The sequence below is a fragment of the Mobula birostris genome, chromosome 30 (assembly GCF_030028105.1).
Source record: "Mobula birostris isolate sMobBir1 chromosome 30, sMobBir1.hap1, whole genome shotgun sequence".
Taxonomy (NCBI): domain Eukaryota; kingdom Metazoa; phylum Chordata; class Chondrichthyes; order Myliobatiformes; family Myliobatidae; genus Mobula; species Mobula birostris.
The window spans coordinates 18,166,351-18,193,169 of NC_092399.1; the positions used below are offsets into that span (position 1 = coordinate 18,166,351).

Sequence of the window (26,819 nt, forward strand, 5' to 3'; positions counted from 1 at the left end):
ACATCACTGGCCTTACGAATGAGTTTGTTGATTCTGTTGGTGTCTGCTACCCTGCTACTCAATACATATTTGAGTTGGAGTTTATAGCTAAGCAGGAAGGGGTGTAGAGAATTCAATATTTCAATAATACATGGGTCATATTGTAATTATTGTTTGATTAAGCATCCTTTGTTTGTTTACATAATTCACTATGGATTATATGGAAGAAGGGTGTGACTGCCACCACGTCATATGTACATGCCTCACTAAAAGAAGGAAAGCTAAGTAAACATGTATCCCTAGTGCCTGTGCTTTTCCTTCAGTTAGTTTCTGAAGTTACAATATACAACAGGGAGATCATACAGACACCTTACAGACAGCGTTAAAATTGAACTCCAAACTCTACTCTGGACCATCCCCGAGCAGTAATAGTGTTGCACTAACCACTACACTATTGTGATTTGAGGAAATCACAGGCAAGATCATTCAAAGGAGAGTCAGTAGATGTAGTTTCCTTGGATTTTCAGAAGGCTTTTGACAAAGTGCCACATAGGAGGCTGCTTAACAAGGTAAGAGCCTATGCTATTGCAAGAAAGATTCTGACAAGGATATAGCATTGGCTGACTGACAGGAAGCAAAGAGAAAGGATAAAGGGGACTATTCTGGTTGGCTGCTGGTGATTAGTGGTGTTCTGCAGTGTTTAGTTTTGGGGCTGCTTCTTTTCACATTATATGTCAATGATTTGGATGATGGAATCGATTGCTTTGTGATACAAAGGTAGGTAGAGAGGCTGGTAGTGTTGTGAAAGCAGAGTGTCTGCAGAAGGACTTAGACAGAATGGGAGAGTGGGCAAAGAAGTGGCAGATGGAATATATTGTGTGTAAGTGTATGGCCATGCTCTTCAGCAGAAGGAATATTTTCCAAACTGGAAAAAATTACAAAAATCGGAGATGCAAAGGGACTTGGGAGTCCTTGTGCAGGATTCCCTAAAGGAGAACTTGCAGGCTGAGTCAGTGGTTAGGAAGGCAAGTGCAGTGTCAACATTCTTTACGAGAGAACTAGAATATAAAAGCAAGGATGTAATGCTGAGGCGTTATAATGTTTTTGTCAGACCACACCTTGAGTGTTGTGAGTAATTTTGGGCCCTTTGTTGTAAGAAAAGATGTGCTGGCATTGGAAAGGGTCCAGAGGAGGTTCACATGAATTATTCCAGGAATGAAAGAGTTCACTTATGAGGAGTGTTTGACAGCCCTGGGCCAGTACTTGCTGGAGTTTAGAAGAAAGATTAGAACAATGAATGGAATTTCATTGAAGCCTTTCGAATATAGAAGGCCTAGAGTGAATGTGGAGAGGATGTTTCCTTTGTGGTTGTCATGGTCCAGTCCGTGAAGTCCACGTTCCGGTTCACGGTCCAGTCCATGGACTCCGGACTCCGGGTCTTCTGGCTGTCCCTTGTTTCAGTTGGGCTTAATCATAGACACCTGATGCTCATCTTGGGGCTGAGGATATAAGTGGCCCTGGGTTCGAGTGTGGGTGCTGGTTTGTTTTGTCAGAATCCTGTCCTTGCCTCTGTTGGGTAAGCCAGGTTGTCTTTGCTCTTACCCTGGGGCTGGACTGTTCTGTTCCCTTCCCTTCCCTTCCTCTTCCTTCTGAAGTCTTGCCTGCAACCTGTGTCTGGAGCCTTGCCCTGCAACCTTGTCAAGTTCAACCACCGGAGTGAGACTGGAGACTTACTGTGTCAAGATAAGGAACAGTCTATTGTTGAGTTGGAACTGTCTCTGTGTCCATGCCTTCACTAGGTAGGTCTGGCTGTTTGCCGCTACCTAGTGTTGGGAACCATCTGTATCCACGCCTTTGCTAGTTAGGTCCGGCCATTTGCTGCTACCTAGTGTCGGGAACCGTCTTGTTGTGTTCAACATGCTGTGTATGAGTCCTGGCACTACATCCTGTTCCCAAGGAGAGGTCCTGGCTCTGAGTTCCATGTTCCTGTCTCTCAAGTCCAAGGCTCCATGTTTCCATGCTCTAGTCCAAGGCTCTGTGTTCCTGTCCTCCCCAAGACCAAGTCAAGGCTTCTGGCTTCTCGCCATGTCGTCGCCTCGAGGAGCCCAAGACCTCGCCATGTCGTCGCCTCGAGGAGCCCAAGACCTCGCCATGTCGTCGCCTTGAGGAGCCCAAGCCATGTCCAGTCCTGTAGCCACATCATGTCCTCGCCTAGTTCTGGGGTCTGAGCCCGAGTCAAGGCCCAAGTTCTGGGTCCTTGCCCAGTCTCTGGCTCGGAGTCCAAGCCCAGGCTCCTAGTTCCCAGTTCCTATTCCTGATCCCGCTTGCCTAGCCAATGTCCTAGCCCAAGTCTGTGTTCTTGTCACAGCTCCTAGTCTGCATCCAGTCACGTCCCTAACTCTAGTCCTGTCCTGTCCTGTTCCTGTTCCTAATACTTCAGTGTCTGTGTCTTGCATTTGGGTCTACTCCCAGCGCCCCCCCCACCTTTGACAGTGGTTGAGTCTAGGATCAGGTGGCACATGCTCAGAGTAAAGAGACGTCCATTTAAAGCAAAGATGAGGAGAAATTTCTTTATCTAGAACAGGGGTTTCCAACTTTTTTTATTCCATGGGCCCCTACCATTAACTGAGGGGTCTGTGAATCCCAGGTTGGGAATTCCTAATCTAGAAGGTAGTGAATCTGTGGAATTCATTGCCACTGATGGTTGTGGAAGCTAAGCTATGAGTATATGTAAGGTGGTGGCTGGTAGGCTCTCGATTAGTCAGGGCATCAAAGGTTACAGGGAGAAGACAGGAGAATGAGTTGAGAGATAATAAATCGGCCATGGCAGAGCAGACTTGATGGTCTGGATGGCCTAATTCTGCTCTTGTGTTTTGTGGTCTTATGATGTTAGTAAGGTGACGATGCCATGTCCTGGATGGTGAGGGTCTTTAATGATGGAAGAAGACTGCTACTTATCATAATTTTAATTCATTTCAGTGGCCACATAAATCCTAACATAGCCAGCATAATTTCAACCAAAAGATACTCGGTCCATTGTACTGGTACCAAATGGTCCTCTATCACGACTCTACTCATGTCACCTTTTGAGCATATGTCCAACTATATTTGCAATGAGAGTTTCATTTCCCAGCAATATTTGAGAATTTAAAAGATAAATTGAGTTGCATTGTCTAAAAAAAACAAATATATCATGGTATTTTTAAGCTTCAATTTCCTTCAGAGCACATTTCATTTTTTATCATGAAGTGGTGATGTTTGGAATGTTAAACCTTCTTTGAACATCTCAGGAATTTGGTCTTGCAAAATCAACACACCCTTCCAGAACCAAATTCTTTTCTTCAGAAAGGGCAGCAACGAACAATCTAAACAAACTTCCTTTGAGGAATGTTGATGCACATCGTGCCTCATAACACAAAGAACTGAAGTCGTAATAAGATAATGTGGGTTTAACATGTTTATTCTAAATGTCAACAGTCCTGCTCACTGACAGAGAAATTGGAAGAAATTGCTTCAGCATATTAATATCCACAGCACAATGAAAGGTGGGGCATAAATGGCAGGTACATGATTAATGTCATCATGGCTGAAGCTCTCAATAAATGCTGAAAAGTAATTTTAAAGCTTCACCCTACATGTCACACTTCTGCTCCTGGGTGTCATGGTCCCACAAATTGCAATGGATATATGAAGATTTATACAGTTTCACAAGCTACTTATCTACTTACAGTGTCAACTGGGTTGCCAAGGAGACCCCACATCAAAGTTTTCACCTACTGATTACCCATTAAGACACTCCAGGGGAACAGTCTCTGGACTGCAGCCTGTGCCACGTGCTAGTGAGGGAAAACAAGAGAAAATCTTGATAAGGAATGGATATAAAAGTGGATGCTCTGTGTGTGCTGGCAGCAGTAACTTCATAGAATACCATCGCGGATACAAGTGTGCGCGACCCTGCGTGGAACAAATGGCGAGTGAATCGGGACTATAAGGAATGCCTGGCCAGCGTAGACTTCTTTGCCCAGGTAACACCTTTGCTGTTCTTTGACTATTCAGGAGAGTCAGGAATACTTAGCGGGCGTGCACACAAAGTATTTAGTGTAGGAATTCACGTACTTGTTAGTTTAAACAATAAAGTAAATACAGATCTCTCGGTGCTTCACTGATCATTATTACAAGGGGTAATTCTTATAACACATTGGAGAGGGTTCAGAGGAAGTTGATGTGAATGATTCTGGGAATGACAGGATTATCATGTGAGCAAAGCTCTAGGCCTGTACTCACTGGAATCTTGTAGAATGAAGGGGGATCTCAGTAATACCTTGAAAGGCCTGATAGAGTGGATGTGTTAAGGATGTTTCCTTTGGTGGGCTAGTTTAGGACAATAGGGCACTGCCTCAGAATGGTGGGGGGGATGTCTGTTTAGAACAGAGATGGGAGGAATTTCTTTAGCCAGAGGGTGGTGAATCTGTGGAATTCATTGCCACAGGTCGCTGTGGAGGCCAGGCCACTGGGTGCATTTAAAGTGAAGGTTGATCGGCAGAAGAATGGGGTGGAGAGGGAAATCGATCAGCCATGATGAAATGTCAGAGCAGATTCGATGGGCCGACTGGCCTAATTCTGCTCCTATGGTCTTATCAAGATTAAATTTTCTAAGATTTCAGAAGGGTGATTTTGCAGAGATCTACAAAATATTGAGGGATATTGGGACAGAATGTCATTTTAAATTCAGCAAATGCAGAAGAAGGGATAAACAAGAATACTCTCGATGAGCGGGAAATGCTGAGCTATAATTTCAGAAAAGAATGGTGAAAAGAGAAAACCATGCAACCATTTAAGAAAACGTGAGATGCTAAACTTGAGGTAGTTTAGGAACTCAGTGGAGAGAAGAAAAGAGAAACAGTGGTGCCACAGTAGACTAGCCGTTAGTGCGTTGTTACCTTTGACCATTAGCACATAAAAATATGATTTAATGTTGGGTCAGAGAGCCTCTGTCCAAAGTGACTCCAAATACTGTCAGCATGTGTCTGCCAAATATACATGTATACTGCTGGTGGTTTTAGTTGACAGTCACAACAGTAGATTAGTTGGCAATTGTGGATTAGCCCTGTGTAGGTGAAAGGAAGATTAAGGTGGGGGGTTGAGGGGCACGAGAGATAGGATAGCTTATAGGGAAATAATTGGGGGTAATGCGATTGACAGGGATCTCGTATAAACTCAATGGGCCAAATGGCCTCATATGTTATGGGGGAATTTGAGAATAATTAAGAAATTGTTAGCAACATTTTTACGGGTTTATATGTTTCACCTTTTTTACACCTGATATTTGACACTCAGAGAAAAATGCATTGCCTGTGACTTTGTCTGAGTAATCCTGCCCTTTAATTGTTTGATTACCTGTTGGGTTGCCAATATGTCCCCATCATTTTGGAAAATAATATTTTACAGCTTCTAAAAGGCTAATGAAGCATTACATTTCTTTATACGTCATCACAGAAATATAGAAGTATTAGCATTCATTGTGAATAATAGATCAAAGCAATTCATATTTAGGGCAGAAAATTAAAATTTACAATTCATGTCTTTTTTCTTGAAGTGCTAATCTGAAGTTAGACAGATAGGCGCCAAAAATGAAGCCTCCCTATTCTTACAGTTTTCCTTGGACTTAACAAAGTTCAAAGTAAATTTATCATCAAAGTACATATGTTACCATATATTACCTGAGATTGGTTCTCTTTCAGACAGTTACAGGAGGAAGAAATGCAACAGAAGTTCATGAAAATTTACAAATAAACGAAGTCTGGCAACCATTGCGCAAAATAAGACAAACCGTGCAAGTACGAATAATACTGAGAACAAGAGTTGTTATGTTAATATTTGCACTCAGGAATTCGTATTTGAACCCTGCATCTGCTCTAGTTTGACAAAAGGCCGCAAATGCGTGATGCATCAATGATACCCAATATTAAAATCCACGCACCCATTTGAAGACCATCCCATGAGTCACTTTAACAAAGCAATATACAGTGTTGGTAACATATGCATGAAAAGATTTAGATTGTTTTCTGTGATGTTTATTGGATATTTGCTACGTTTAAGGCATGCTTGACCTTTCTACGACTTAGATGGTCTGCATCTTTACCTCCCCAAGCCCATTTACTGCTCTCCCTTGTTTCTTTGCAGCTTTTCCTTACTGTGAAATATTTATGCAACTCTTGTCTTTAACGGTATGATAGGCCATCATTCGTTCAGTGTGATCCATGCACTAGGCAGGAATTAGCCTGCTGCATGAAGTTGTTCCACTTGCCTCCAATATGACTCTCTGCATTAATAATTTGACATTCTATTCAGTACTGAATGGTGAAGATAAAAAAGAAAGGTGCATTGGATCTAGAGTTTCTCCAGTTAGTGGATGATTTCCCTCCACGCCTCTCTGAAGTAGTGGGGAACCACATACGAGGCAAGATACAGCAATGGTTTGCCATTGCCTTCTGCCGGGTGAGTTTCCAAAGAGATCACCAGCTCGTAACCCAGCACGGATGGAAAGCATGCAGAGGGGCCGGCCGGAGCTGGATTTGAACTTAGGACCTTTCGTCCGGAAGTCCGACGCTGATGCCACTATGCCACCAGCTGGGTCCAATGCCTAACAAAAAGTGTTCTTTTACTAATTGTATTCTTCCTTCAAAACATAGTTGGCCTCTGTGGAATTTCAGTAATGTATTTTTGGATACACACTGTGATTGTCACATTACAGGCAACACATAAAGCTATGCAACTTTCTGGGGAGTTAGCCTTTCTCCTCCCATACAGATAGAATATCACCCTTTGAGTTTCTGAATCACTTCAAACTTCCTTCTCTGCTCTCAACTAAATAAAGATGAACTTCCTGGTGGCTTTATGCAGGCCTATTAAAAACAACCAATCCTGGCATCCATTTTATGTCCTGCATGGATTTTACATCTTAGTCAGCATCACTTCCAAAGTATCAGGATACTACGTCATTGTTGTTTGTATAAATGGAATAGATGGCTTTGTTTCCAAGTTTGCGGATGAAACAAAGATTGGTGGAGGGGCACGTAGTGTTGAGGAAACGGATAGGCTGCAGAAGGACTTAGACAAAATAGAAGAATGGGCAAGAAAGTGGCAAATTAAATACAATGTTGGAAAATGCATGGTCCTGCACTTTGGTAGAAGAAATAAAAGTGCAGACTATTTTCTAAACCGGGAGAAAATCCAAAAATCGGAGATGCACAGGGACTTGGGAGTCCTTGTGCAGAACACACTGAAAGTTAACTTGCAGGTGGAGTTGGTGGTGAGCAAGGTAAGTGCAATGTTAGCATTCATTTCAAGTGCCAGAGCAGGGATGTGATGCTGAGGCTTTATAAGACAATGGTGAGGCCTCACCTTGAGTACTGTGAACAGTTCTGGGCTTCTCACCAGAGAAAAAAACGTGCTGGCATTGGAGAGACTTCAGAGGTGGTTCATAGAAACATAGGAAACCTACAGCACAATACAGGCCCATCGGCCCACAAAGTTGTGCCGAACAGGTCCCTACCTTAGAAATTACTTGGGTTACCCATAGCCCTCTATTTTTCTAAGTTCCATGTAGCCATCCAAAAGTCTTTTAAAAGACCCAATCGTATCTGCCTGGATGATTCTGGGAATGAAAGGGTTATCATATGAGGAACGTTTGATAGCTCTGGGTCGGTACTCGCTGGAAATTAGAAGGATGAGGGGGGATCGCATTGAAACATCTGGAATGTTGAACAGCCTAGACAGAATAGATGTGGAAAGGATCTTTCCCATGGTGGGGAGTCTAGGACAAGAGGGCACAGCCTCAGGATAGAGGGGCGTCCATTTAAAACAAAGATATGGCATTGTAAATTTGTGGAATTTATTACCACAGGCAATTGTGGAGGCCAGGTTGTTGCGTGTATTTAAGGCAGGTTCTCGATCGGACACAGCATCAAAGATTACGGGGAGAAGGCCAGATGTGGGGCTGAGGAGAGGATAAAAGTTCAGCTATAATTAAATAGCAAAGCAGACTCAATGAACCAAATGACTTAATTCTACTCCTGTGTCTTATGGTCTTAAATTGGCTTCTTTGAACAGTGACAGTATTTTAGAAGTACTAGAAAATTTTTTTTAAAACACTTCAAAAGCAAGAGAAAGATCTTTGGACTTAATAAAGTTCAAAAAAAAATTATCATTTATCAAAGTTTGTTAAAATTTATCAAAGTTCAAAGAAAATTTCACGTTACCATATATTACCTTGCGGTTTATTTTCTTGCAGGGATTTACAGGAAACAAAAGAATTACTACAGATTCTGTTTCCCTCCTGACAAAGGGTGTTAACTTAAAACAATAACTCTGTTCCTCTTTCCACTGATGTTGCCTCATCTACCAAGCATTTGCTGCAATTTCTGTTTTCAGTTCAGAATTACTCCATTGATTATGACAAAATATTTATATTTTTCTCTTATGATCTCCTCTGTGCAATAAACACTCTACATTTCATACAATATTGCTGACATACAGTATATGCATCAAAACCAGTAAAATTTTTCATTTGTAATGGATAGACTCTTTCAGTTTGTTAATACACCCCTTACATGAAAATCCAAAAGCCAAAAACCTCCAAAATCTGGAAATTTTTTGAGCACTGACATGGCACCACAACTGAAAAATTCCAGAGGGCGCTGCGAAGGTTCTCAGGTGATGCACAGGTCTCTGTGCTGTGAAGATGTTGTTGAAAACATCATTAAAAAGGCCTGTGGTAACAGTAAGAAGAAAGAGAAGAAGTATTTATGTTTATCTATAACACAGTCAAGTTGTTGGAAGCATCTGACAGAGGAGTATGAGGTTGAACAGCCACCATCTATGACCTGAGGAAACAGAAGGACACATGGTTAAAGTTTTATGCTGAACGTAATGAACAGAAGTTAAAGAAAAATAGAAAAACACTGCCTAACATGATAATCGATTGTGTATTGAAAGAGTGGATTCATCAGCACCGGAGTGAATATATGTTTGTTTTTATACCTTATATAAAACCTAATTTAAAAAAAAAGTAAAATACAAACACAGTGTACCGTAATCTTTTAATCAAAATGTAGCATCATAGGTGCAGACTGAAAGCCTGCTGCAGTTTGTTGTTGTTCAACAGCTGATTCAGGTATTCTCCCAATGCTGCTTTTGTTACCCCGCACACATTATAGTTTCATTATATGAATGGTTTGTAATAATTTTTACTGTTAAGTACATATGTGTGATGAACAAGTATAAGACAAAGACTGCTTATTGCTAGCACATAAAGTCAGTCTGGAATGATGGTGATGCCAAACAGCCACTGACTGTCCACCCAAGTGGCCGAGGTAGTGACAGCTTACCTTTCTGATGGTTCAATGCACACATTATTGTTTCATGCACAAAATTATTCTCTAAAACTACCTTCAGGGTATTGTAAGTGGAGTTTATATTTAGACTTGGGTCCCATCCCCAAAGCTATCTCAAAGTTCAAATTAAATTTTGTTACTAAAGAGAATACTCAATAAATTTATAGAATAACCATAACAGAATCAATGAAAGACCATCCAATTAGGGCATTCAACCAGAGTGCAGAAGAGAACAAACTATGCAAATACAAAAAGAGCTAATAATAATAAAGAAATAAGCAATAAATATTTAGAGCATGAGATGAAGAGTCCTTGAAAGAAAGTCTATTGGTTGTGGGAACATTTCAACGATGGGGCAAGTGAAGTTATCCTCTTTGGTTGAAGTGCCTAATGGTTGTAATGACAGTTTCTGAACCTGGTGGCATGAATCTTGTGGCTCCTGCATCCTCTCCCTGATGGCAGCAGCGAGAAGAGAGCATGTCCTGGGTGGTGGGGGTCCCTGATGATAGATGCTGCTTTCCTGTGACACATTTCAAGTAGGTGTGCTCAGTGGTTGGGAGGGCTTTATCTGTGATGGACTGGGCTGTATACATTACTTTTTGTGTGACTTTGCATTATATAGAAGCAACTATTCCAAAATCCAGAAATACCTCCAATCCCAAGAACTTCAGATAAGAGGTGCTCAACCTATACTGTGGATTTTTTGCGTCTGTTCATAATCATTGTATTTCCTATATTTTAACAATGAGGATGGAGTTTTGTGTGTTTCTCTCAACCACCCCAGGTATTATCAAAAATTCCGAACAATATATCAACCACACTCTAATGTGTTTAAAAAAAAGACAAGAACATTCTTGTTGCGCAAGATTTCATTAAGATTTTATAATCAATGTGGTCCATGAAACCAAAAAAACAAGTGTACAGTGAAAAAATTTAGCTCAAACATAATAGTTGTACTGACTACACTGAACATAATTATTCATGAATAATAATCAATAGGAAAAGCTGCAATGTTTTACTATAGTTTGATTTTATTTGTGAGAATTTTAATGCCCTACAGTATAAATCCTTGCCCAATGTGTTCTTTTTGTCTCTTTATTTCAGCAGAAGGAATTTGCTGTCTTTGTTAACTGGGACATCATTTGGACTGGGAGTAAAATCAAAATGTATTGCCTGGCTTTACTAATACTGGCCTGCACTTTGTTTACCGGTGAGATATAATCGTCTATTTCTACATTCCATGTAATACAATAATTATCTGATTATTTGCCTCTAGAGTTAAATTTTGTAATTAGTTTTTGTAAGTTAAGAGGCAAAAGAGTGGAATATATCTCTGCAAAATTGGCCACCTAACTTTTCTCTGAATAGCTGAATTTGTTTTTTGGTGATAGCTTTCCTCAATAATGTTATGTTAGGAATTTCACGATACCAGTCTGGCCATCATGAAGAATGACAGTGTCTGCCAAATCACGATGTGGAAAGTTACTTCCAGTTGAATGTGTTCCTATTACATTGGTAATCTTATCATTCTAAACTGCTGATTCCACAGAGCTCAGGTACATTATCAGTTTATGTTTGATAGGTTAAGTAGATAGTGTGCTCAATGTGAATGAAATGGGTGCTGAGTTCAGCGGGTTAGGTTCGAGTACAGTGAACCACTAAAGCCAGGGCCTCAAAGGCAAATTCAAATTTATTTGTTATTCCACTTTTCCCACCTATCTTCTGATTTTTCCCAAATTACACCAGTTCATTTAAATGCTGGCTCAGATAGATTGCGGAACTCCTCTTTCCACGTGTCTGAGTTAGTGAGACTGCTGTGCTTCGTGTCTGTGAACTTCGCGGTGATTTGCCCTGCTTGTATGATGAGCTGAACACCGAGGCTTTGGGCCTACTCTGGGGATTCAGACTGAAGGACTCAATGTGGTTCGGAATGCTGCTGTTACTGCTCGCTTCTATTGATTGCATGATTTGTTTTTTTTTCTCTCTCTACCTCTGTGCACATTGGGGGTTGGTCTTTATTAATTTTTTTAATTGAATTCTTTCGGGTTCCTTGATTTGCGGCTGCCTATAAGCAAACATATCTCAGGGTTGTATAATTTATATGTTCTTTGATAATAAATGTACTATGGCTGAGGACAGGCAGTCCGACATAATCAAGTGGGACGATGGGGCAGAAAGCAAATCAAAGTTGACCAAGTGCAGTATCTTAAGCAAATGAAAGCACAGACACATTAATTGATTAGGCAAATATACAATATCACTTACATTGGGCCTAAAAGGGATAGACTAAGAACATCCACTAAATGATGAAAAAATCTAGAAGCAGTGGGCTTCTTATGAGACTCAAAGGTCCAATTACTATCTTGACAGGTAAAATAAGTAGTACAAGAACCTAATGAAAAGCTGACTTTTCTATCTGAAAGAGTAGAATAGAATTGCCCCTGGAGAAAATAAATTGCAAATTTACCGGAGCAAAACCTATACATAGAGTTAGACTACAAGGAGAGATTATAGTAACAATGGTGATATAATTTGTTTAGAATTTTCAGAATATTGGAGCAGATGGAGAGAAATTATTTTCACTGGTTATGGAGTCCCAAGAACCAGTCATTCAGAAATGAAGGAAGGAAAAATGGAGGTAGAAAAGTAGAGATTTTTCATGATATATTTATTATTTGTTTTGTATACCTGAGTTTTGATGGATTTCTGAGTCAAAATTATTAATGGATGTGGAAAAAGAGTTGATATGTTGAATTTAGTGTGTGAAGGTGGGCCACGGACCAATGTTTATCACTTTGGATGAAGAATAGATGAGCCTTCCTTTATTTCTATGATAAGCATTCATTGTACATTTTCTGGCTCAGGAGACCTTTTGCACCTCTATATTCCTCTGGGCGGCCCTATTCGTCTTTACTGGCATCCATCTTGCTTTGTAACTTTTCTTAAGCAGGCCCCTGTTAAGCCTCAACACAAAAGCAATGTGCTACAGGTGTAGGAAGTCTGAAATAAAAACAGAAAACTTTGGAAATACTCAACAGGTTAGGCAGCATCTGTAGAGGAGAAAACAGAGTCAATGCTTCAGGTTAATAGTTTCATCAGAACTGCTCAAAATTTATTTAATTTACTACAGCTTTTGTTTCTTCATATGTGACTTTTGCTGAGAATCCATTTCAGACTATGAATTCTTTGAGATGTTTTGTTATAATAAATAATACTTGGATTCCCATTATTGTCAATAAAATAACTATTGCATGCAAAAGAACTATATTGATTATACTTCGCTGTTTCATATGGCTTGCTGTCACTTTGATTTACAGTGGATGGTTCATTACGTTCTCAGGCTGTGTTGATGGTATTTGGAGCAGGTAAGCTTCTTGGTTCTCCATACTTGTGTTTATTCCTTCATTTTGATCTGCATTTCAGTCCCTTCTGCATTCTCCCATTCTCATTAATTAATACCAAGACTCTGCAGCGACATGCTTGAACGGCTGCCTGGGTGCCTTCCGAGAAGGCACTTTTTCCCAAATCCCAGAGTCACCAAGTGCCGCTTTACAGGCACAGTGTACGTCTGCCGCTCTCGGGATAATTGGGCTTAGTGCAGGAGTCTGCTTCCAGGGACAAGACCATACATGTTAGGAACCAAAGCAGAGCTGATTAATTGCCCCTCAATTATATATAAACTTCTATTCTATCAGATCAATTTATGCCATGATAAAAATTCTACTGCACTCTATAATTATCAGGTAAATCTGTTCAGATAATCACGTACAAAATGAACAGTAAATGAGTTATTCAAATGAGTCCAAATAATAGCACTTGGAATTAGTTCATGAAAGCATTAAACAGCTAATTCAGTCAATTAAATCTCTTAAATCCACTATAACTCCCAGCTCACCAACTGGAACAAGGCAATTGCAGTTTCTATTCCATCTTGTGGTTAACAGAAAGCAAACTCAAACTGAGTGTGAATCAGCCCTTCCAGCTGCACCACCAAGCAATCCCCGATTTAGCCCTCACCCAATCATAGAAACATAGAAATCGACAGCACATTACAGGCCTGTCAGCCCACAATGTTGTGCCAACTATGTAACCTTCTCTAGAAAATGCCTAGAATTTCCCTATTGCACAGCCCTATACTTTTCTATGCTTCATGTACCTAAGTGTCTCTTAAAAGACCCTATTGTATCCGCATCTACCACAGTCACTGGCAGTTCATTCTACACACTCACCAATCGGTGTGAAAAACTTACCTCTGACATCCCCCTTGTACCTGCTTCCAAGCACCTTAAAACCATGCCCCCTCGCGTTAGCCATTTCAGCCCTGGGAGAAAACCTCTGGCTATCCACACGATCAATGGCCCTCATCATCTTACACACCTCTATCAGGTCAGCTCTCATCCTCCGTTGCTCCAAGAAGAAAAGGCCAAGTACACTCAACCTATTCTCGTAAGGTACGCTCCCCAATCCAGTCAATATCCTTGTAAATCTTCTCTGCACTCTCTCTGTAGTATCCATATCCTTCCTGTAGTGAGGTGACCAGAACTGAACACAGTACTCCAAGTGGGGTCTAACTAAGGTCTTGTATATTACCTCACAGGACAATTTACAATGACCAATTAACCAACCAACCAGGAATGTGGGAGGAAAATAGAGCACACAAAGGAAACCCACGTGGTCGCAGGAAGAATGGGCAAACTACTTACAGACAGTGGTGGGAATTGAACCCAGGTCACTGGTACTGTAAAGCGTTGTGCTAACCACTATGCTACCATGCCTCCCATGCAGAAGTCAATTTGCAAGCAACGAATTATCACAATAAAACGTCATAAGGATCTTATCTGTTACATGTGATGTCAAGTGACAGATAATATTAGGTAGGACACTAAGAGTATCTTAATCCTACTGAATCTTTACATCCACCTGAGACAGTATTTGGGGCCATTATTTAATGATTCATTTCAAGTTCAATTTCCAGTTTATTGTCATCTGACTGTACATATGTACAAACAAGCAAAACAATATTTCTCCGGACCACAGTGCCCGCACAAGACACGTAGCACATAGAACAAAATATTACCATTAATAAGTTAGTCTAATATAATTAAAAAATGCATGTAGTATGCAGTACCGGCAAATGGTAAATAGTTAAACAGCTTGCTGTGCTAGTGATGGGACCTCAGTGGTGGCAGGGTATTTATTGTTCTCACAGCCTGAGGGAAGGAGCTGTTATCCATTCTGGCAGTTTTCATCCTGATGCTCCTGTACCTCCTTCCTGCTGGTTGTGGGTCAAAGAGATTGTGGGATGAGTGGTAAGGATCTTCAATGACACCTCAGGTCCTTTGTATACAACACTCCAGGTAAATGTCACAAATAGCATGGAGAGAGACACCACTGATGGTCTTGGCAGTTTTTACTATCCCCTGTAGAGTCTTGTGCCTTGAAGCTTCTGTACTACACAATGATGCAGCCCGACGGGACGCTCCCAATGGTGCTTCTGTAGAATGGAGGCGAGAAGTCTTGCACACCTGAATCTCCTCAGAAAGTCTAGATGCTGCTGTGGCCTCTTGTCTATAAGGAGGTGTTGTGGGTCCAGGTTAGATTGTCCATGATGTGCACACCAAGGAACTCTGTGCTCTTCACTCTCATCACGGCAGAGCCATTAATGTGCAATGGAGAGTGTTCGAACTGTGCTCTCCTGAAGTCCACAGTTATCTCTTTTGTCTTGTCCGTGTTGAGGCTGACACCATTTGACAAGCCTCTCGACCTCCTCTCGGTATGCTTGCTCATCATGTAGCTGTTGTATCGTCAGCCAACCTAATGCTGAGGCTTGAGCTGGATCTGGCAGTGCAGTTGTGAGCCAGCAGCATGAACATCAGTGGGCTGAGCACACAGCCTTGAGGGGGCACCAGTGCTAAGTATGATGGAGCTTGAGATGTTGCTGCCAATTTGGACTGATTGGAGTATCTTCTTCAAGAAGTTCAAGATCCAGTCACAGAGAGGTGTGTTGAGTCCCAACAAGGACAGCTTTATGATCGTGTTAAGTGCCATGCTGAAGCCAATGAACAACATCCTGGTGATTGGGGCATTGTTTTCTAGGTGGGACAAGACAGAGTGGAGGGCCAAGGCTATGGTATCATCAGTGGTTGGAGCAGTAGAGAAACTGGAAAGGATCCAATGTAGCTGGTGTATGGGATTTATATGATCCATTACCATCCATTCAAAGCAGTCATGATTGTGAAAGTCAGTGCCACCGGGCAGTAATCGTTCAGGCCAGTTACCATCACTCTCTTGGGCACTAGAATGATGGTGGCTGCCTTAAAGCCTGCAGGGAGAGTGGACTGTTTCAAAGAGATATTAAAGAAGTCCTTTAAGACCTTTGTTTGCTGGGTGGCACCTTACCAGGTCCTGCCCGACAGCCTTGTTTGGGTTTAGCCTGGGTAGGTTCCTCCTCACCTCGGCTACAGCCAGACTGTGTGCCTGTTCCTCAGGAGGAGAAAGGACTTCCCTCGATGTCACATCATTCACTGCGTCAACTCAGGCATGGAAGGTATTCAGCCTTTCAAGAAGGGAGGTGTCGCTGTTGACATGTAGAGTGGATTTATAATCTGTTATGGTTTGTGTGCCTTGCCACATGCACCGTATATCCCTGGTGTCACAAAGGTGTCTGTGAATTTTCTTTGCGTACTCATGCTTTGCCTTCCTGATGGCATGGGAGAGCACGGCTCTTGCTGACTTTAGAGTCGCCTGATCTGAAGGCAGCATCCCTATCCATAAGCAGTACACAAATCTCTGCAGTCAGCTATGGTAACATCCTCAATGCATTTTCTTGTGTAGAGCAGGCACTTCAAAAATCTAGTAATATATTGATCTAGATTATTGCTCTCAAGTCTCTTGAAAGATTCTTGTACCCAATGTTCTGGCTCAGAACAGTCCTACCACAAAGTAGCAAGTATTAATAAAAAAAAACTAGTTCCATCAATGAAGAATGAGATTAAGTTAAAACTTCTTTCTTATGTCAGTGTCATGAAAATGGATATAGAATAAACCCTCGACTCATGACCAACAAACCACAATCAGTAAGGATAAGCAGAAGCACCTCAAAAAACAAGGAAATTTAGTACAGAAAGTTAATTAGGTTAGAGATGGAGCTGCTAATGGTTTAAATATGCAGTCAACTAAAGGAGACTGTGGGGATAAAGATAACACTATTTCTAGGTAGATTTTAGGATTAGAGAACCCCTGCAGATCATTGTAGACATTTAAAGAATAGATACAAAGTCAAAGAAGCTACTTAAGCAAACTTGAAAATTACATGCAACATGCAAAATAAAAGGGTTTCTTGCAAAACCAACACTGAGACTGGTGACATGGTGGATTTGGATGAGCTGGATGTCTGTGTTGTATTCCATGATTCTCCAACCCAATTTAGCCCAGACAGACAGAGCAGAAGAAAGTCAAGAAGAGAAAACATTCCACTTTTGTTCTATCAGTTTCCCACTGCATCATAGCATCTAATTTTGTTTTAAATGCTGCCGAAGTATTGGATCCTTGCTGTACATCTATTTATGATACAAGTAAAGACAATGATTAATTTCCTAGTGTCATAAGATCGTATTTTCAATTTGTGAGTTATTATTAATTTTAGCACACTAGTTCAAAATAAACTAATTCCTAATAATCAGATTAATTTCCTACAACTATCAATTCTTAAACCAACCTGCATAACCCTATCTGTACCTTAGAAATAGAGCACTAGTGATCACCTCTTGCACCACCCTGGACCTGTCCCTGACTGTCTTTGTTTGTTTACATTAGGGTGTTTTCTTCATAGTCTTTTTTATTCCCTCCCTACATGTTCTTGCAAAATTTATATACTGTATGTTGTCTGTACCTACTTGCCAGTGATGCTAATGTAAGATTTCATCAGATCTGTACCTTGCCATACTAGATACAACAATATATTTGATTTGAAATAATCTATCTCCACCTAGTGTATCTTTTGTGTAGCATCTTTACGTTAGGATCCAAATGCAGGCATAATGCTTGGAGTTTCACTGACCATTGCTCCAAAAAATGTTGTTAGCCCCTTGTAAAGTAGTTCATGCTGCATTCAGAAAATCTCCTACTCATCTAGTTATTTAACTGGATCGAACAGACTGTTTCTTACCTATATTTTTATTGTAAAACTCTCTGCAGCAAGGTACTAAATATGGGACCATAATACCTAGGAGCAGAAGTAGGCCATTCGGCCCATCGAGTCTGCACTGCCATTTCTTCATGACTGATCTATTTCCCCCTCAACCCCATTCTTCTGATTTGTCCCCATAACCTTCTATGTCCTGACTTATCAAGAACCTATCAAAACCTCTGCCTTAAGTACACCTGGTGACCTGGTCTCCACAGCTGCCTGTGGCAATGGACTCCACTGAGTGAGTGAGTGAGTGAGTAGTACACAGTATATCTCCAGTCCTGCTGAAGGGTCTCAGCTTGAAACGTTGACTATACTCTTTTCCGTAGATAATGCCAGGCCTGCTGAGTTCCTCCAGCATTTTGTTTGTGTTGCTTGGATTTCCAGCATCTGCAGATTTTCTCTTGTTTGTGATTGGTTTACAGTATGTATGCTTTCTATCTCACTCCTTATGGGTGGTGTGTATGTGTAATTTTCTTTCAGTCTCAGGTCCTATACTAGAGGCACGGGAGCTTGAGGGCTCAGCGCAGATTCCTTGCTGTTCCTAGCAGTGCACTCTTCCGGACTGAGATCTCAGCTTCGTTGAAGCCACTCTCCCAGTCCAAGTGTCACAACTCCAAGTGCTCCTATCACCACTGGGATTACTCTGGCTTTAACCTTCCACATCCTTTCTATCTGAAGAACCAACAGCTTTTCTGCCATACATATGTGGGAACTCTGTGACCTTGAACCACCTTGTAAATCAGTTTGATAAATAATACATTTACTGCATTTGTCAAATGCTGCACGCTCTCTCACATATTATGACCAGATATATAAGGGTGGCAGAGTGCTGCCACTGCAAAGTTCCAGCCACACCAGTTCAACTTAACCTCAGGTGCTAAATGTGTGGAGGCTGCATGGTTTCATTGTGAATGTATGCTCAAAGTTCTGGTTCTGTCCCAACTCCCAGAGAGGGTTAGAATGCTAGTTGATTGATTACTGGTAAAAGTGGATGAACCAGCATGGAATTAATAGGCATGTAAAAGAAAGAAGATTATTCAAGACAAGTTTATTGACATTTAACTATAGGCACGTACACGTGTACCGTCAAACGAGACAACGTTTCGCCAGACCCTAGAGAGTATGAATAATAATAAGTACTTTATTGATCCCATGTGGGAAATCTTTTTGTTACAGCAGCAACATTCAAAAACACACTAAGCAGTGTGTTGATTTAACTAATAATAATGTACAGAATAATAATATACACAATAATAATGTACCAATGTGCAATGATAATGTACAAAATAATAAAGCAGGGACTATTGTACTATGATGTGCTTTCTCCTGTCACACAGAGATCAACTGTTGTATATGCTTATTGCATTTGGTCGGAAAGATTTTCTGTAATGATCCTTGTGACGGCGGAACTGAGTGAGTCTGTTCCAAAGGGTGCTCTGCTGCTTATTCCGTAGGTCATGGAGAGGATGTGCCTGACTGTCCATGATGGATAACAGTTTGTTTCGCGACCTCCTCTCCACCACTAACTCAAAAGAGTCCGGGTTGTAGTAAATCACAGCAGTACACATAAGACACATTCTTAGGAAAGTAAGGATTAAATCTACAAATGAATTACGCATAAATACACAACATTAAGTGCATAAATTAAATATTGTAGGGTACAGAACAAATTGGGAAATACATGGGAGAAATAAGACTAATGCCGGGTGCCCTAAAAGTCTGCACAGCTTCCTATGTTATCAGTAAGTACAGTAAATTATTACTAATTTGCATAAGAATCACAATCTTAAGAATAACTACCTTCACAGCACGACCCCCTGTTTCATATGGGCAAGCCAGTTCTGAATCCAGAAGGCCAATTCACTCTGGAGTACATGCATCTTAATTTTCTGGATAAGGCTCCCATGAGGCTCAAGATCAATTGTGATCTTTAAGATTCAAAATCAGATTATTTACTAGTAAGCACTCTAAGATATCCTTTCTGCTGAAGTAATTTTGCTGTCAGGATCATTTGAACTTGTACCCCAATTACACAAGCAGACCAGAAGGAAACTACAGCTCTAGCTTCACCCAATCACCATAACATAAATGGCCAGAAATTGACATCAGAAGAATTGCATTCAGTGATGAGCCAGCACTATTAAGAGAGAAATAAAGAAAAAGGGAAGGGAAATGGTTTAATAATTAATGTGTTTAATTAATTATAACAGTGTCTGGAAAGAAATGAAATTTTTTATTTTCCAGTTTGTTCCAATTTTGCTGCTCGGAGTATTATTGATGCCGTAGGATTCACTGTCAATGGAATAGCTGCTGGTTCTTGGGCAGAGAGATTAGAGACATTCATAGCCTATATCGATGGAGGAACACTACCACCTGAAAGTTTCATCACCACACTTCAGTCCATTGGTAAATATTTTCCTTTTCTTCTTAATGTTATTTCAAATTGGTCTACTAAGTTTTGAAATGTTGGCGGCAGTAAGCTGAAGAAAAACTTTTGGTGCTGAATTTAATAACATCAAGTAGATTGTACTTTTCGCCCCACAGAAGAGTGGTCATTATCTAGCTCCTAAAAGAAATTTAAAATTGAATGTTGGATCTCCAAAATGAGATAGCAAATAAACCAGGATTACCTGAAAGGGGTTACAGAGGGGATATATACATATAAAGGATTGGAACCTGGAAGATAGAGAAATCAGTGCTATTGATATGGTAGGGCATTTTGAAATAAAAGAAGAGGTAATTATGGGTCTCTTAAAGAGCATTAAGGTGGATAATTGCCAAGGGCCTGATGGGATATATCCCTGGTTATTAAGGCAAGAGAAGTGATTGCTAAGGCCTTGACCAATATCTTCATGTGCTCTCTTGCCATAGGCAAGGTCCCGGGGCACTGGCGAGTAGCTGGCCATTATTCAAGAAGGGAGCCGGGGATAATCTTGGAAACTATTGACCTGTGAGACTCACGCCAGTCATAGGGAAGTTACTGGAGAGAATTCTTTGGGGTAGGATTTATGAGAACCATAGTTTAATCAGGGAGAGCCAGCATGACTTTGTGCAGGACAAGTTGTGTCTTACTAACTTGATTGAGTTTTTTGACAAGTTGCCATAGGTGATTGATGAAGGTAGAGCTGTGGATGTTGTCTCCCTGGATTTTAGTAGGGCAATTGACAAGGTTAAGAGGGCTTATGAAATGCTTGCTTTTATTAGTCGAGGCGCTGAGTTCGAAAGTCAAGGGGGTATGTTGCGGCTTTATAAAACAGTTAGACATCTGGAGTACTGCATCCAGTTCTGGTTGCCCCACTGTGTTTAGGCTATGGAGAGAATGCAGAAGTTTACAAGGATGTTGCCCGGTTTGGAGGACATGTGCTATAACGAGAGGCTGGATAAACTTGGGTTGCTTTCTCTGGAGCGGTGGAGACTGAGGGGAGATCTGATAGAGGTTTATAAGGTTATGAGAGGCATAGATTGAGTGGAAAGGGGGTATCTTTTTCCCAGGATAGAAATGTCTAAATACCAGAGCGCATGCACTGAGGGTGCGAGGGGGTAGGGTCAAAGGAGATGTGAGGGGGAAGTTTTTTACTCAGAGAATGGTAGATGCCTAGAATGCGCTGCCTGATATGGTGGTAAAGGCAAATACATTAGAGGTTCTTAAGAGATGTTTAGGCAGATGGAGGGATATGAACATTGTGTAGGCAAAAGAGATTAGTTTACCTGGTTCGGCACTACATTGTGCTCCAAAGGGCCTGTTCTTGTGCTGTTCTGTTCTATATCCAATGACTCATAGAGTAGAGTGAAACAATATAGAAACAGGCCCATTGCCTCATCAGGTCTATGCTGACCACCAATAATCCAAGATTGCCGATATTTGATTATAGTTAATTTTGTTTCAAATTGATACTGTAATTTTATGATGAGATAGATATGCTTCAAGGATAATATTAGCAGAAAGTGCAATAAATTTTCTTACGTGTGGAGGAGGATACCCGGGGTTTAAAAAAAAACCTAATATGCCTCTTGGTGATATTTTAATTTTTTTCAACTGAAATTAGCTATATCTCTTGCCACAGGTGAGTTAGAAATAATTCCAATATTATTAGAATTGCACAGGAGCTAGAGGAATACTTTAAATTTTCAGATCAAGACTCACTGATGTTATCTGCGTACTTGAATTGCACAGGGGCTACAGAAATAACTTAAATCTTCAGATCAAGACTCACTGATGTTATCTGCGTACTTGTGCCAGTTTTTACTTCTGCTTCTTTTTTGTTCTCCTGAAAGGCATCGAAGGATTTTCTCTGTCAACCAAGTTCTTATTGGGGACCGTGGGTGCCCTTATTTTCCTCCTCATCAGCATGAATCTGCGAAATTTCTTGACAAGATAAGCTTCTGAATCACCAAGACAAGCTACAGAATTAAACATTGCAGAGTATAACATTATTTTGAATCAACAGAGAAAAACAAAGGGAGCATGGTGGATTAATTGCCCTTATCAGGGATAAAATAATGGCTGTAGAAGTAAAGCATATTGATGAAAAGACTGAAACTGAATCTGTATGTCTATACGTTAAATACCAGTTTGGTCATACCAATAGACAATGCCTACCAACCTAACATTGAAAGGGAAGTGGAAGAAAGAATATGTAGACAAATTAGGAAAATGAATACAAAACAGAATACAATCAAGGAATTTCAACAAAGACAATGAAGTACCAATAATATATACAGGAATCCCTTTTCACCAATATGTGAACAACCCAACAGAGGAGGACTCATTATTACATCTTGTAACCCAAATCAGATAAGCAGCAGTAAAAGTGGGGGACATTTAAGCAATGGTTGGGTAACATGCAATCCAGGTTAATAGACGAGGGAAAAGCTGACTTTGGGGGACTGAGAATCGAAAGCGGGCAGACAAAACAGGCAAGAATTGAAAATCAGAGTTTTTTTTAAATGCTGTAAACCTGAAATACAAAACAAAAATTGCTAGAGATACTCAGCAGGTCAGGCTGCATCTGTGCAAACAGAAATACACTTAAAGCTTCAGGTCAAAGACCATCAGAACTGGGAACAAAAAAGTTTATTAAACTGCATTGGGGGGGAGGGGTATATCTCTGAAAGGGTTAAACAGTCAAAGATTAAAACTTTGCTTAACCAGCCACTTGACAACATAACAGAGAGTGGGTAATAATGCAGTTTCTATAATTAGTACTGCTGCCACAAAACAAAAAAGTTTTGTGTTGTATATGTCCATAATAATAAATCTGATTCTGATTCTAATTCAGAAATAGATAATTAAAAAGCCTCTGATGAGTATCCTATCACATACTTATGAATAAAGAGGGGTAGGATCGAGGAGCATTATTAGGTATCCAAGACTGAGTACGACTGGAACAGGTTACGGGACATTAATGAATATGCAAAGTGGTAAAGTAATGGGCAAATAAAGTTAAATACGAAGTTGGACATTTTGGTAGGAAGAATATGGAGATTATGCATCAATAGGAAGGTGTGACCTCCTTATTCTTCCTACACCTTCCTGTTGATGTGTGACCTCCCTATTCTTTCATCCAAAGGAAATAGTGAACAGAAGTGGAGTAAAGAAAACTGAGAGTACAAATACACCAATTACTGTAAGTTGTGCCATTGGTGAGCAAGGCCATAAAAATAACATATCAAGAACCAACACTTATTGCTATCAGGCTAGAGTTGAAAAATAGGGACATTATACTAAAACTGTATGAATCTTGCAATGTAAAGGATAGGGAGCCAATGGAGAAAGTGCTGAGATTTACGAGGACAATAATAGAGATGTGAAGTTGTTCAAATCTGAAAAGGATGAAAATGTCAGGTCTCTTTTCCCTTGAAGAAGGCAGTCTGAGTGTTTACTTAATCATTGAAATGGGTGGCACAGTAGGGTAGTGGTTAGCAGAACACTCCACAGTACAGGCGACCTGGGTTCAATTCTCACTACTGCCTGTAAGGAATTTGTACGTTGTCATGAAATGACAAAAAGGAGGGAATGTGGAAATTCATCTGTAACCCTTAAGTCTTTATGAATTTGTAACTTTTGTAAAATATAATGCAATGAAAGGGGGTTTATGAAATCCTATGGTGCTTTGCTGGTTTGGGTGAGAAAACTTTCAAGTGTGTTTGTCTTATATGGGAGAAAACTATTTTCTTTGATGACAAACATTTGGTTAATGGCCAGAGGGGATGTTTGATAACAGGGAAACAGGATAGAACTAAAAATCAAATGTGTGAACGAGGTAAGGATGAAGATAACAGAGGAATGTAATGTTATGGAAGAGCAACCTAATGACTGTTCTTTGTGGAAAAAACATATAAAAGTACTTTGGTTTGAACAGAAGATTGGAGCTATATTTCCAGATGAAAGTTGGCTGGAAGTATATCTCCCCTTGCAGGTAAAGTAATAAATGCATTAATAATGTGTCCACTCTGAATTTGTCATTTTGTTTCTTTGTATCAGAAGACCTAGCTAAAGAATACACAACATTCTGCCTGTATCCATGTGGGTTTCCTCTGGGTGTTCGTTTCCTCCAAAGACGTAAAGGTTGGTAGGTTAACTGGTCATTGTATATTGTCCCATAATTAGGCTAGGAGTAATTTGGGGGATTGCTTGGCCACTCGGCTCCCCGCTTTATCGCAATAAATATCCGGCCGGTGGTGTAACTGCATTAGCACCGGACTTCGAGGCAAATTGTCCCGAGTTCAAATCTGGCCAGCTCCTTGCACGTTTTCTATCTGTGCTGGGTTAAGAGTCAAGCTAGCAGCTCGGCCTTGTAAAAAACAGTTAAATGCTACAGAAAAAGCAAAAATGCTGCCTGATGCACCACAAGGCACGTAAAGGAACAACAGACAGATCTCAATAAGTAAATAAAATCATCGTGAATGGGAGATGGGCTATGGGTGATGTTATTCAAAGCAAATAGTATAGACGTTGAACAAGTATTGAAGGGAGAAACGAACAGAGGTTTACATGATAGATTTAGATGAGGAAGTTAGGAGGAAGTGAGGAACTGGTATATACAATGGTAATAATTATATTTTTGAGGATATAATAATAATAGTAAAACAAATAAGGACTTTATTGCTCCTGAGTGGGAAATTCTTGCGTTACAGCAGCAACATTTAAAACACACTTAACAGTGTGCAGACTTAACTAATAATACAGAATAATATACACAATAATTAACCAATGTGCAATGATGTACAAAATAATAGAACAGAGACTATTGTACTATGATGCGTGTTTTGCTGTGGCACAGAAATGAACTGTTGTATAGACTCATTGCATTAGGTAGGAAAGATTTTCTGTAATGATCGTTGTGACAGCAGAGCTGAATGAGTCTGTTTGAAAGGGTGCTCCGTTGCTTATTCAGTAGGTCATGATGTGCCTGATTGTCCACGATGGATAACATAAGCTGACCATTGTGAAAGAACAGAAGTGGCATTGTTTTAGTTTTAACCACTCAGCCTGTCTCCAGAATTAATGTTTCAGAAATGTTTTTGATTTTCCCCCTTATAAGAGTGTGAATATATGCTGAAGAAATGCTCTCAGAAAAACAATGAATCAACAAAACAGTGAGGGATGATAGGTCAGTGGTGCTGGAAGAACAAGAAGCATTCAATCATGCAAGCCTGCTGGGCCAATCCATCACAGTACAGTTAATTCAATTTTTGGTCTTATTTGTCAAGATCAATTTGATAAAAGTTTATTTTTAAAAAAGCCACAAAACCTTAGCAAAATACACTCAATGGCCATTCAAGTACACCTGCTCATTAATTTATATATATTTTTTAAAAATTTAGCAATACAGAAGAGTAAGCTCTTCCGGCTCTTTGAGCCATGATGCACCCCGATTAACCCTCACCTAATCATGGGACAATTTACAGTGACCAATTAACCTTCTCGGTACATCTTTGGACTGTGGGAGGAAATAGGAGGAGCCCGAGAAAACTCCTGCATTCCACAGGGCAGACATACAGGAACTCCTTATAGGACAGTTCCAGAATTGAACTCTGAACTCCAGGATGCCTGGATCTGTAATTGCTTAGTGGTGCAAATATCTAGTCAATCCTGTGACAGCAACTCAATGCATAAAAGCCTGCAGACATGGTCATGGAGTTTAGTTGTTGTTCAGACCAAACATCAGAGTAGAGAAGAAATGCGATCTAAGTGACATTGCCCACAGAATGCTTGCTGGTGCCAGAAGGAGTGGTTTAAGTATCTCAGAAACTGCTGTTCTCCTGGGATTTTCACAGTTGACAGTCTGTATTTACAGAGAATTGTGCAAACACAAAACAAAATCCAGTGAGCAGCAGTTCTGAGGGCTGAAATGATGGTCTGTGGTTTATGAGGGACGGCAGAGAATGGCTAGTCTGGTTAGTGCTGACAGGTAGGTGACAGTAACTCAAATAACCACACATTACAACAGTGGTGTGCAGAATAGCATCTCTGAATGCACAACACGTCGAACCTTGAAGCCGATGGGCTCTAGTAGCAGAAGAGCACACCAGCTTCCTCTCCTGTACCTCGTAAAGTGGCAACTGAGTGTAAAGACTCTGGCACTTTAGAGTTTAGTTTTGAAGTAACATAAGATACAATTCCAATCAGTATTGTGTATATGACGTTAATTTTACTTTAGATGAAAGAATGTCATTACTTTGTACAATTTTATCCCTGGTCTGACCAAGACAAAAGGCTGCTTTTCCACAGCAAGTGTAGATTTTTATCAAGTGCACCTTGGATCACATCGATGACTGCCGGTTTTACAGAGATTATTATTCTGCTTTAACTCAGATGAAATTCAAATTGAAAGGAATGGATAAGTAAATGAAAACATCTGTAGAAAAAGGAATAAAAAAAGCAATTTCACAAAATGTGTCATATTCACTACTTTTCTTATTTGTGGCGTTATTATTACTTTATTATCGCCAAACAATTGATGCTAGAGAGTACAATCATCACAGCGATATTTGATTCTGCGCTTCCTGCTCCCTGGAGTACAAATTGATAGTAAATATAATAAAAATTGTAATTATAAATCATAAATAGAAAAGGGAAAGTAAGGTGCAAAAAAACCGAGAGGCAGGTCCGGATATTTGGAGGGTACGGCCCAGATCCGGGTCAGGATCCGTTCAGCAGTCTTATCACAGTTGGAAAGAAGCTGTTCTTAAATCTAGCCGCACGAGTCTTCAAGCTCCTGAGGGAAGGGGGACGAAGTGTGTTGGCTGGG

At 40.4% G+C, this 26,819-nt stretch overlaps 1 protein-coding gene across 11 annotated transcripts in view; it reads left to right on the forward strand.

The window, feature by feature from the left end:
• Positions 1-26,434, forward strand: part of LOC140190408 (interferon alpha-inducible protein 27, mitochondrial-like) — a 51,779-nt gene extending 25,345 nt beyond the window's left edge. For 7 of the 11 annotated variants that reach the window (XR_011883597.1, XR_011883596.1, XR_011883601.1 and 4 more), the window contains 4 exons: positions 10,479-10,584; positions 12,692-12,739; positions 19,810-19,971; positions 21,841-26,434. Coding sequence is in view for 3 of the 11 variants with exons in the window: in XM_072246962.1 (XP_072103063.1) it covers positions 10,479-10,584; positions 12,692-12,739; positions 19,810-19,971; positions 21,841-21,944 (420 nt within the window). In the remaining 8 variants the exon portion in view is untranslated. Of the gene's footprint in view, positions 1-3,709; positions 4,005-10,478; positions 10,585-12,691; positions 12,740-19,809; positions 19,972-21,840 lie in introns of all 11 variants that reach the window. The other 4 variants (XR_011883603.1, XM_072246963.1, XR_011883602.1 and 1 more) reach the window with 3 other exon arrangements.
• Positions 26,435-26,819: the final 385 nt, after the last annotated feature.